The sequence below is a fragment of the Apteryx mantelli genome, chromosome 10 (assembly GCF_036417845.1).
Source record: "Apteryx mantelli isolate bAptMan1 chromosome 10, bAptMan1.hap1, whole genome shotgun sequence".
NCBI classification, from domain to species: Eukaryota; Metazoa; Chordata; class Aves; order Apterygiformes; family Apterygidae; genus Apteryx; species Apteryx mantelli.
In genome coordinates, this window is record NC_089987.1 from 3,629,301 (window position 1) to 3,641,617 (window position 12,317).

General features: G+C 56.4%; 1 protein-coding gene across 1 annotated transcript; it reads left to right on the forward strand.

Annotated features, from left to right (window-relative positions):
* The first annotated feature begins 793 nt into the window (after nucleotides 1-793).
* FOXF1 (forkhead box F1) lies at nucleotides 794-5,212 on the forward strand. The gene is made up of 2 exons (XM_067302874.1): nucleotides 794-1,891; nucleotides 3,638-5,212. The coding sequence occupies exons 1-2, from the start codon at nucleotides 829-831 to the stop codon at nucleotides 3,796-3,798; spliced, it is 1,224 nt and encodes a 407-aa protein (XP_067158975.1). The 5' UTR covers nucleotides 794-828; the 3' UTR covers nucleotides 3,799-5,212.
* The last annotated feature ends 7,105 nt before the right edge of the window (nucleotides 5,213-12,317 follow it).

Sequence of the window (12,317 nt, forward strand, 5' to 3'; positions counted from 1 at the left end):
AGGGAGCGGGGGAGGCGCCGCCGCCCCACGCGCCGCCGCGGTCACGCGTGGGCGCTTCCCCCCCTCCCCCTTCCTCCCTCCGCGGCGGGCAGGGATGCGCAACGCAGCCCCCCGGCCCGGGCAGGGCGGTGTGGAAAGGGCTCTTTAAAAGCTGCCCACCAGCTGGGAGCTGGGAGCTGGGAGCGGAGGGGGGCCGGGACAGGACGGGAGAGGGGGCCGCCCGCGAGGGCGTGGGGGAGTTGGTCGGGGCGGGGAACTCCTCTCGGCTCTTACGTCTGTCAAGGACCGGCAGACGCCGCTGCGGGAGATAAAGTAAAAGGCGAGCGGCGGGGCTGGGGGCAGAACCGACCGCCACCGCGATGGGAAGCAGCTCCCCGCAGCACCGGCAGCGCCAGCCCAGCTAGAGGGGGGGCGCGACGGGACACGGACCACGGCGGCGGCGGCGAGCCCGGCCCGCGGCGGCGAGCGGCGGCGGCGGCGAGCGGCGGGCGGCCGCCGGCTTCTCTCCCGCAGCAGCCGAGCCCAGCGCGCTCCCCCCGCGCAGCCCCCCCCAACCCTCCGCCTCTCGCTCGCCTTTTGCAGCAGGGCTTGGATTTAGGGATAAAGTGGGAGGAGGAGGGAAGGGGGGGGTCGCTTCCATTTGTTTATCCGCAGAGGGGTGAAGCCTCCCGGTGGAAACAACCCCTGCCAGGGGCTGGGAGGAGGAAGAGGAGGAGGAGGAGGGGGGGGGAGTCGCGGGGAGCCCCCAGCAGCGTGGCCTTTTGGGGGGGTGCGTGGGGGAGGGTGGCGAAGGAGGGCCGGGGCTGGCCGCCGCGGACCTGGCCCTAGATGACTGCAGAAGCGCAGCAGGCTCTGTCCTCTCAGCCCCCTCCTCCTCCGGCGCAGAGCAGCTACGGCCCCATGTCCTCCGTGGCCGAGAAGCAGCCGCAGAGCTCGGCCATGGACGCCGCCTCCGCGGCGCCCGCCGGGGCGGCCGGCAGCGCCCCGGGCAGCGGCGGCGCCCCGGGCGGCGGCGGCGGCCCCAAGGCGAAGAAAACCAACGCGGGGATCCGGCGGCCGGAGAAGCCGCCTTACTCCTACATCGCCCTCATCGTCATGGCCATCCAGAGCTCGCCCTCCAAGCGGCTCACGCTCAGCGAGATCTACCAGTTCTTGCAGAGCCGCTTCCCCTTCTTCCGCGGCTCCTACCAGGGCTGGAAAAACTCCGTGCGCCACAACCTCTCGCTCAACGAGTGCTTCATCAAGCTGCCCAAGGGGCTGGGCCGCCCGGGCAAGGGCCACTACTGGACCATCGACCCGGCCAGCGAGTTCATGTTCGAGGAGGGCTCGTTCCGCCGCCGGCCCCGCGGCTTCAGGAGGAAATGCCAGGCGCTGAAGCCCATGTACAGCATGATGAACGGGCTCAGCTTCAACCACCTCCCCGAGAGCTACAGCTTCCAGGGCTCGGCCGGCGGCCTCTCCTGCCCCCCCAACAGCCTCTCCCTCGAGGGGGGCTTGGGCATGATGAACGGGCACTTGTCCAGCAACGTGGACGGCATGGGCCTTGCGGGACACTCCGTGCCCCACCTGCCCGCCAACGGCGGGCACTCCTACATGGGCAGCTGCACCGGCTCCTCGGCGGGCGACTACCCGCACCACGAGAGCTCCGTGCCCGCCTCGCCGCTGCTCGCCGGCGGCGGCGTCATGGAGCCGCACTCGGTTTACTCCAGCTCGGCCTCGGCGTGGGCACCCTCCGCCTCGGCCGCCTTGAACACCGGCGCGTCCTACATCAAGCAGCAGCCCCTGTCGCCCTGCAACCCCGCGGCCAACCCGCTGTCGTCCAGCCTCTCCACGCACTCCCTAGACCAGTCCTACCTGCACCAGAACAGCCACAACGCCGCCGAGCTGCAAGGTAAGGCGGGGGCCGGCGGGGCGGGCACGCGTGGGCTGCGGGGCTCGCTGCGCCGCGCCGCGCCGGCTTCGGAAACGCTTTACCGCACCTCGCGGGGGAGGCGAGCGCGGCCGCGGCGGGAGGCCCCCGGCCCCCCTCCCCCCCCCGAGGCCGTGCCGGTCCACGCCGTCGGGGCTGGCTCCGCGTGGGGCTCCGCGGGGTGGGGGCCCCCGCACCCTGCGCAGCCCAGAGCGGTGCAGCGGGGCCGGGAGAGGCGAGCGCGGCCGGCCGGGACCCCCCCCCCGGCCCGGGGCTGCGGGAAGGCAAGGCCGAGACGGGCCGGGCAGCCCGCGGAGCTGGGAGAAAATCGTTAGGAGACGGCAGAGCTGGGGGGGGGGGCGGAAAGGGGGGCGCAAAGGGGCTGCCGACGCCCGCGGGGCTGACGGGGCGCCCAGCCCGGCTCCTGCCCTTCAGCCCCGCCGGGCTGCCCGGCACCGGGAGGGGTCCCGCGGGTCCCGGCGACACTGGCAGGGAGAAAAGGGGCCGGTTTCACGGCCGGGGTGGCCTCGCTCGCCCCCAGGGCGCTGCAAGCAGCTCCCTGCTGCGGCCCCGCAGCCCCCGGGCCAGGCCCGGGCCAGGCCCCGCAGCCGCGGCGTTGCCCACGGGCCGGGTTAGGCGGTGCGGGCGAGCGAGCCGGGCTCGGGGCGCTTTGTCCGCTCCCGGCCGGCCGGGACAGAGGCCTAGGGAGGGACGCGGCGCTCGCAGGGCCTGGACGGGTCTGAGGCCGCGGCCGGGTGGCAGCAGGCCGGGCCGGGCTTGCTGCGGAGCTGGTGTCCGTGTTGCAGCCCCGGGGGGGGGACTCGGCGGCTCCGCGGGGGCCTCTCCGCCTGCTCCGCGTTTCCTCCGCGGCCGCGGCCAGGTGGGGCGGCTCGGGCCGCGGGTTTCTGCCTAACCTCGGGGCGCCCGGCCGCGCTGGCGGACGAGGCAGCGATGCAGAGCCCGGCCCGGGTGTAAATAGAAATAACACGCAGGGAAGGAAGGTAAAGGGGCACGGCGGAAAGGAGCCGCCCGCGGTGGTAGCTGAAATGCTCCCGGGCAACACCCCAAATTCACTGCGAAGTAGCGCTGCCGAGCCCCGCCGCGGGCTGCGGGAGAACCGCGGCCTTTCCCGAGCCGGGGACCGCGGCCGGCCCTGCGCTGGGGGTCCCGAGTCACCCCCGCTTCCTCGGGGGGCTGCTGTGACCCGAGATCGCTGCCGAAACGGCAGAAACGGTTTTGCTTTCGGGGGCCTTTCTGCCTCGGCGCTCTCCGCCCGGCGTCTGCCCCCGGCCCGCCGGGGTGGGTTGAGGCCGGCCGAAGCGGCGCCCCGCTCCGCCGCCGCTCCGCGCCCCGCGGAGGCGCGGGGAAGCGCCCTGCACCCTCGCGTTGGGGCGCCGAGGGCGCAAAATGGAAAAACCTGTCTGCTCGCAGTGTCCTTGGGCCGGGCAGGAAAGCGCCGCGCCGTCCCGCCTGCGCGCAGCGAGCCCTCGGCGCCGTGGGGATTTCCTCCGCGGCACCTGTCCGCACCCGCGGAGCCACGGGCGGGCCCGAAGATTTGCGTTCGTGGAGAAAAAAGAAAAAAAAAAAAAAACACAATTCCGCGCTGAGATCCGGGGGTTTGCGGGCGGCGGAGGGGCTCCCTCTCCGACCACGGCCTTGTCCCCCTGCTCAACCTCCTTTGCTAAATATAATTATGATGGCTGACAATTTTTTCCCCCCGTCCCGCAGGCATCCCGCGGTATCATTCCCAGTCTCCAAGCATGTGCGACAGAAAGGAATTCGTCTTCTCTTTCAACGCCATGGCCTCCTCCTCCATGCATTCAGCGGGCAGCGGCTCCTATTACCACCAACAAGTGACATACCAGGACATCAAGCCGTGCGTTATGTGATACGGGGCGGAAAAGCCACCTCCTGGGGCCCCCAAGGCCTGACCCGGGCACCGAGCCCCCCCCGGGGCCGCCCCCAGGACCCGCTCCGCGGAAGGGGGTCCCTGCAGACTCGCTTTGTCCGCGCGGCGCAGCGCCGGGCGGCGGCCGGACGCCTGGGACCACTGTGCGCGGCCGGGGACAGACGCGTGCGGGCCCCGGGGCTGCGGCGGCCCCTCCGCTGAGCATCGGCCGGGCTGCGGCCGGAGCCCGGCTTCCAACACGTGTCTTTAATCAAAGACGGTCTCTGCCTTCTTCTGCTTCTTCCTTCGGGTTGGGATGGGTTGGCGAATGGGGAGAGGAAAAACAAAAAGCAGCCCCCCCCCCCAGACCTCTGCCGCCTCCTCCCCGAGATCCCCGACTGCAATTTTGGGTTAAGAGTTTAACAAATGAGGTTTTGATATTTTTTTTAAAAAAAGTTCTTAATGGATCTGTGTAAGTCAAAGCATTAAGCGATGCCACGGCGCCGTTTGGTAGGGGCAGAGCTGCAACGAGATCCAGCCTTGCCGGGGCTGCCGGCTCGGCCTGCGCGCTGGGACCGAGCCCCAGCGCGCAGGGAAAGCGCTGCCCCGCGCTGCGCGGGGCTCCCCGGGCGGCGGCCCCGTTCCGCGGCCGCGGGGCTGCGCGCGCTGCCCCTCCGCGCCGGGAGCGCGCTGCACCGCGGCCAGGAGCGGGGTCGCGCTGGGGCCCTCCCGCCCCCAAACGCTTCAGTCCTGTCTCAGTTCGAGCCCCTACTTCCGAGAAATTCCTAATTTTCTTTTTTTTTTCTTTTTTTTTTGCCGGCAAACACACAGCCAGCAAAAATCTCTCAGAGGGATTTTTTTTAGCTATTAATATTTTTTTTTGCCTGCATAAAGACTGCAGGATCAGACCCTATGCAGAGAGAATAAGGCACTTTGAAAAGAGACAGCCATGCTCATTCTGTTATTTATTCTTCATTTTTTTTGTTGTTGCTAATAATCGAGACACAAGTAGTCTCAGTTGATCAGTATTAAAGCGGTGGATCTCTGTTGGCAATATTTGCCATATAGATTTTTTTTTTTAGTTAACCTTTGTAAATTTTAAATCGATCATGGTCTCTGTGTAAAGACAATCCTCCATATGTTTTTATAGAAATATATATATAATGAAGGATTATTCCCCTCCGTTCCCCTTCTTTTTTTTTTTTTTTTGGCCCTCTTTGTACAGTTTGATGACACCTATTTTAATTTCTTTCTGCACTGTATAAAATTGTAATTATGTTTTTTTTTTTGGCCCAGCCCTTTTGTGTACGTTTGTCCCTAAGGAAAAAAAAAATTGAACCAAAATAAAACATGTATGTTATTTGTACATGGGCTTCACGATTGTATGAGCAGCAAATAAACGAGCATGCGGTGTACTACGCGTAATTATATATCTGAGGAGTGCGTGGCCCGCCCGGCTCCGGCCGGGGCGCGGAGAGGGCTCCGCGGTGCGCTGCTTCCCCGCGGCTGCCGGGGCCCCGGGCGCGGAGGAGCCGGGAGGCCCCGGCCCCGTCTCTCCTCCGCTGTCAGCGCTGCAAATCTTCGTACGTTTGGTGCAACAATTTCCCACCGCGGTGCGGGCCCGCGGGGGCCTCTGTTGTTCTTGGCTGCGGCTTCCAACAGGTCCCTTATCCCGGCGATCCCCGTTCGCCGCACGGAAATATTTCAAGTGATAATAACAAGACGGAGGAGGGAGGAAAATCGGAGGAGATTATTATTTTTTTCCCCCAAAGAGAAACCGAAAGGCGATTTTTGACAGCTCGGCCTGCCTTTTACTCGGAGGCAGCGCGTGTCGCTGGAGAGAAACAGCCCTCGGCTCCTTGTCTCTCTTTCTCCTCCATCCCAGGCCGGCTATATAGACATATTTTTAAAGCCAGCCCGTGTCCCGCACCCTACCCCGGAGGGAAACCGTCGGGTTCAAACCCAGCGCCGCGGAAAAAGCCCCGAAGAGGGGAGAAAAGGCAGCTCGGCTGCCGGGGGGCTCGGCCGAGCCCCGCTGCCCGGCGCGGCCCCGCCGCTGCCCGGGCCGAGCGGGGGGGCATCAAAACCTTCCTCAGGTTTTGCGTCGGGAAAAGGTCGGGAAAAAATGCCAACAGGTAAATGGGGGCTGGCACGACTTGTGTAAAATCCAGCGCCGCTGGGTTCGAGAAGAATAAATATGTAACGCGCACACGCTGCAGCCGGGAAAGAGGAACAGGCAGCGGGGGAACACGCACGGCTCATCTGAAAAATAGGTTGTTTGCCGCAAAGTTTGGTTTTGTTTGGTCTAATAAAGGATGCTACCATACCGGGCAAATCTTGGCTTTAGTAACCTCCTTAGACCAATATGCCTTCATCAATGCTCATACTATAAATACATGCACATACATAAAAATAGATGCATACGAATTAATCTGCTTGTTTGTCTGTGTATTTCTGTCTTTATATATAGCTAATAGGAAAACTCGGGTACTGCACCCTATCTAGCCCAGTTGTGTGTAATCAGCTTATCTAGATGCAAGGTTATGTGGTAACCGCAAAAGAAAAACTTTCTAATTATTCTTCTAATTAGGCTAGGTGGGGAAGGCTCTATCAGAGGTGGAGAAAGACTTCCTCAGAGGTTTTTTTTTTTCTTTTTTTAAGAGTAGATCTATGTAGGCCAAAGACAAGCAACCTACAGTGTTTATTGGGGATTTCCTGGTGTCCTTGTTTCTATGGCTTTGTGGATTGATCCTTCTCTCCATCGCCTCAGCTCTTGCCTAGTCCTGTTGGAGGTGAGCCATGTTGTTACCATCTTTTTCATGTGCAAGCTAAGGCCTGAGCTTTTGCTCCTGAAGCGCATATCTGTGCTAGGTGTGGCTGAGATAAAGGTCCGGAGGTTAGGAGTTCAGTCTCTGCCGAGTGGTTCTTCCTTCCTTGAAATCTCACTATCACTTCTAAGATTCGTTTTCATCCCTTAGATTCATTTTGGACCTGCTTGTTTGCATGCACAATCAATTGTTTGAAAGTTTGGGCTCCAAGGGGGCTTGGAAAATGAAGGCAGGCACCTTGCAAGCCTCAGGTCTAGCCTGAGAGAGGCTTGATTTCTGCTCCCCAACAAAGGTTTGCATGATTCATTTTTCTCCCTCCCTTTGCCTTCTCCCTCTCTGTGCTGCCAAACCTGGAAAAACAGAACCACCACATACCGTGGACGCCACATATTCCTCAAGCCAGTGAGCGCAGTCTAAACAGACAGTTCTCCATCTCAGACACCTACCTCAGGGAGGAAAGGATGAAACCCTGCAGGCTCCTGCCCCCAGCCCCGAGCCCTTGTTCTGCACAAGACAGATCTGCTTTTGCCTTGGATCCGTTGTCCCATGCGATGGCAAAAAGCAAGCTGCTGTCATAGCTGGTTCCTTTGCACAAACTCCGCTTGTATGTTTATGTGATCAGTTGGACTCTTGTAAGAGGCGAGGAGAAATAGGTTTGATCAGAAACACTGTATTTGCTCATGCAACAGCCTCCCCCTTGCCAAAATCTAACCCACGGCCAGCTGATGTAGCTAGATTCAGTATCAGTGATCTACCCTCTACTCCTGGTCGCCCACTTGCTGATCAAGAGGTGATCTAGCAGCACAGTTATCTGTTTTGGGCACTTCGCCTGTAGGAAGGAGTCTCTCATTGCAGACGCCCTGTAGAGGCCTATGGGTTTTCTACAGGACTTTTGCTCTGAAATTTTAGCGGAGCAGCAGCCTTATCGAAAACCCATAGGAATTTACAGTGAGAAACAGGGCCTAGTGCATCCGCCTGTATTTGGTTTGGGATGTACCTATGCTCTGGGGACCAGAGTGTTGTACCGCAAGTGTGTTGTACGCAGCCTTTGGCCTGCCGGAGCGATACAGTGCCACAGCAAAACACTTTGGTGGCCAGGCGCGTCGGTAGCCCGACCATTTCCCTCCGCAGTTTGCGCTAGCTCGTCCCCAGGCTGCCGGCGTTTCCTCCCAGCCCCGCAGGGCCACCGTGCAGCTGCAGCTCTCTCTCCTGCTTTTTCCACCTTGTCCTTGTGTCCGCACGGGGTTTTGATTGATGGGGGCACACAGGGGCGTCCTCACCGGGAATAGCTGGAGTTGGTGCAGTTGGAGCACGGGAAAGCTCTGCAAACCGGTAAGGTGCAGGGGGCCTGACGGGGTGTGTGGGGGGGGGGAAGACCCCGCAGCTCCTCCTGCACCTTTCCTGCCCAGCCTTGCCTGGGATCGCTCCGGCACCGGGTGCGGAGGGACCCCGGCGAGCCCCGAACCGCGGCCGGGGCCGGGGCCGGGCAGCGCCGTTCCCGTGGCGGCAGCGCCACCTGCTGCCCGCCCGCGGCCGCGCCGCCGCTCCCGCCGCTCCCGTCCCAAAGGCGGTTTATTGCTATTATTATTATTATTATTATTATTATTTCATCGTGTTTTTAAAGCTGGGCCTCTTCCTGCCGTTTTCGACGGCAGATAGTGTTCGTCGCGTTGGGATAGGTTTTAAAAGTTTTTTTTCTTTTTTCTTTTTCTTCTTTTTCTCGCGCCTTTGGCTCATCTTCAAATTTAGCATTGAAATGTTGAGGATTGAAAATATCAGCTGGGCCTAGCTTATAGGATGCTTCTGGCTCAGCCTCGTTCTACGCTCAGTGAGTATACTGCCCAGGTGGGGCAGCTGGGGGTGCTTATCGTGGGATACCGCGAAGTCTAGTTACGAAGCAGATACTTAGCACATGATGCCCTCGGATGGAGGTGGTTACCCAGACTAGCAGAAAACTAGTTGCCTTGGAGACCTTCCTGCTGGAAACAGACACCTGTAATCTTAAATGGCTATTTGGAAAACCTAAATTCTGAGTTTGGTCTCTACTCTTAGCAGGTAAAGGCTCAAATCCATCAAAATAATTAGATGCCTGACTTCTCCCTGGAATGCAAGAAGTTTGGGATATATATACTTTGTACCTACATATCTTGGGGGATCTGAGCCACAGTTCTTGTCACTTTTGAGAAGATACTTTGATTTCTCTGTCCCTGAAATGCTTTTGAGAGACAATGCCCAAACACTTGTTCACTTTCCATGTATATATATAAGAGTAACTGCTGCATGACAGCAATTTTGGCAGGAAGAGAAAGTGTTTGGGGTGCTCCTGCAGGCTTGCATTTGACTGTGAACAGTATTTACACTTCTGTGACAAGAAGTCTTTGCCACGGGGAGCCATCCCCAGGGACATAATCCATGACGCAGGTGAGCTGGCTGGCTGAAAGAGAAAGGACCGATGAGCGGGAGATGCCTAGAGTGCTAACAGGAGCTCTGAAATGATGAACTGATGTTATTCATAAAAATAATTATCACATTGGCTCAAGAAGTGAGGAAAGGCATGCAGCTCAGTTGTTTTTTAGTTAACTTTTTACTGCCAGTAACTCATCCTGCTCCATCAGAAACTAAAATCATAATATTAATGATAACAGAAGGAATAAAGTTTATCATTATTGATCTTCTGGGGTGGACATCTATTTACACAGGCTTATAAAAGGTTCTTGAGACCAATTCCCCATTATCACAGGATGTTCTGACCTATCAAAATATTGATAAATTTATTAACTCCAATCTTAAAATAAGCTAAATGTTTCCAAGGGCAATGCAGCTCCTTTGGGAAATTTCACTGAGGTAGATTGCTGCATAGTAAATACGAACCTCCTCTTCTTGGACACTTCTTACAGACTCTCTGAGTGACCCCAAGAAGCCTGAGGGCCATAGGTTGAAATTCACTGTCACAGGCATAGGGGTCAGCAAAAAAACCCCAATCATCTCTGCTTGATCGTGGAATGAGATGCTGGGACACTGGCAGTCCCATCTCACTTCAGTAGTTCTTACACTGGCATAAATATATGAGCCTGAACATAGTCATTTCTTTATTTAAACCAGTTGAAAGAACCAGAATGGTACAGAAACTGCAGTTCTGTGGCTCAGCTCAACTTCAGGCTAATTACTGAAAAAATAAGCAAACACACCTGGGAAAGCAAGATGTCAGAGCCTGGAAAGCTTTGCAGTGACTTACAGTACCAGGAGTTCACTTGGAGAAGGAATTGCTGCAGCAATCGTTTTCCTGTATGGCGGTAAAGAAAAGACCCTGCAGATCAACTGCCCGAGTAATCATTTCCTTCAGAGAAATGGAAACACCACAGGTTGGAGTCTAAGCAGTGCAAGTGCCTGGAAACATTTTGAAAACATGATATCTGTTTGGAAAAATAGCAAGCATTAATCTTGTCTGAAAGATTAACTTCATTCTAGCAAATCGCTCCGAATTACTGGGGAGTGACAGCAACGGCTACACTAATGCCTCGAAATGTAGAGGCAGCATTTCATGATGTTTCCTTCCCTTTCCTTTCCTTTCCTCCCATCTAATACCTCTATGTTTGCCTTATGTCTACATGAAAAAAAAAAGTCACCGTGGTTCAGTCCCATGCGTTCTTGCTTGGGATGGGTGGGCTGTGACACACGCTTACGTGATTTGCTTGGACTCTGGAGGAGGCATCTCTTCAGAAAAGCAGCCCAGTTTCACATCTTGTGTCTTCTCTCACAGGGTGAGAGACCTGTGATTTATGTCCTTGGACTGAGGAGAGATTTGCAGCTGGGTCACTTGACTGCAAGGCTCTTCTGGAGCATGAGGGTCCATTCGCTCATATGCTGCCCGGCCACAGTACAGCACAGTGGCTTCCACCGCCACGGATCGGGCCGGCTGCCTCTGGCAGGCGTTTGGAGGCAGAGGGTCACAGGATGACAGTGACGCTGCCGCGCTCCACTGAGGAGCAACAAGATGCCCAGCTGGGAGACCAGGTGCTCGTCACACAGAAAAGTCCAAAGGGCCCTTCTGGCCCCTTTTCCCCAGCTGGTTTGCAAAGTGCTGGAAATTGCCAGCTGCATCTAGTCTATCGGTAGTCATCTCCATGTCTGTAAAGTGTGGTCGTTACCAGGGCCACGGTAAAGATTGACTAGACAGGTCCATATCCTGAGATCATTTCTCCCAGTGACTTCAGTGGGATGCCCAGCCCAGAACAATGGCAGGATACATGACCCTAAACATTTCTGCGGTTCTTTGAAAGATGAAAAGGAGTGACTTCTATACCTATGTCAGTGGAGGGGCCGGCAAACATTTCATGATGTTTATAGCAGACATCGCGGACATTGCACATGAAAACATGGGAAATGGTGCGCTCTTCTTGTAGAGAGATTACATTTTATAGATGGCAACGAGGAAATAAAAGCATTCATACCCCTATGTGAAGCAGGCTGTCGTGTATGTTTGCCTGACTAATATGGCCACAGTCACAGATGTTTCCTCCACAGCCAGAACTGCTGTATGGGGCTGTTCCTTCTGAGGAACCGGGATGAGAGCGTTCACAGCACATGCTTTTCCTCCCTCTCCTCTGCCCTTGCTGCAGTTGTAGAGGAAAAGGCAGCACCAATGCTAGATTTTTTTTAATGGAAACATTTTCCTAAAAACATTTATTTCTCCCTTTGGAGCACTAGAAGATGATGAAATAAAAAAATGACAGGACTTCAAGCCAATACTTAACCATGCCTTTCCACAGATATTTTAGTAGTCTCCAGTGATAATGAGCTAAATCCTCTGTCCTCAAAGACTGCTTTCTGGGAGGGGATCAGGGAATGATGTGAATGGAGGCTCTGGAGGACTGGATGGAGACCTGCCTTTGTGAAACAGGATCAGGCTCTACTGTCTTCCCACCCCAGTGTCGAGATTGTTTTTTCTCCCTCTCTATGGAAACAAAAAATCTCTGACTCTTGTCACTCAGGGAAGACTACACAGCAACATGGCTTGTTTACTCGCTGCTGTTTTTTTGGTGGATTGAAGCTGTGTGGCCTTGTCCTTATTCCAGGAAACGCGTGGACATAGCTGTCTGAAGGAAAACCCTAGTGATTGTACAGTTTTCAGGGCTGAGTGGCAGTTAGCCACCTCGCTTTTATTGTTAGCAGATTACAGTGTTGCCTCACTGTTCTGTGCCACACACCACGCTGTGACTAGTATCATTCAACAAAAGAAAATCCACTCCAAAGCGACCAAGTTCTAAAACCTAATGGATTCGTTTGATACTTGGTTTTCTCCTAGCATCTCCCAAAAATAGGGATAAGAAGAGGGTGAGCAGAGGGGCAGAATGATTCTAGGAAACACATATATACTAGGTAACACCTAGGGTGGCCACGATCTGTACCCTCTTAGCTGCCTTGAAAATCAAGCTGACCAGCCTCAGGAGTTGTTCAGCATCCTTCCCCATTGAACCCTCAAAAAGAGGGGCATGCAATAACAAAATCCTAACTTGTTTGCGCCATGAAAGGAACTGGAAAGAATGCATCAAACCACATGACAAGCTAGGACATCAGGCTGCAGAGAGAATAGAAAGACCTCATTTTTAATTACTTCTAAACAAAGTTGGCTCAGAAAGTATTTCCCATTGTACTGCTGAACTTTTCTTCTCATCACACAGCAGTGAAACAC

Bases quoted from the DNA above. Each gene is read 5' to 3' on its own strand.
- FOXF1 (XM_067302874.1), top strand. From the start codon at position 829: ATGACTGCAGAAGCGCAGCAGGCTCTGTCCTCTCAGCCCCCTCCTCCT. The intron at 1,892-3,637 runs GTAAGGCGGGGG...CCCGTCCCGCAG, and splicing joins CAACGCCGCCGAGCTGCAAG to GCATCCCGCGGTATCATTCC.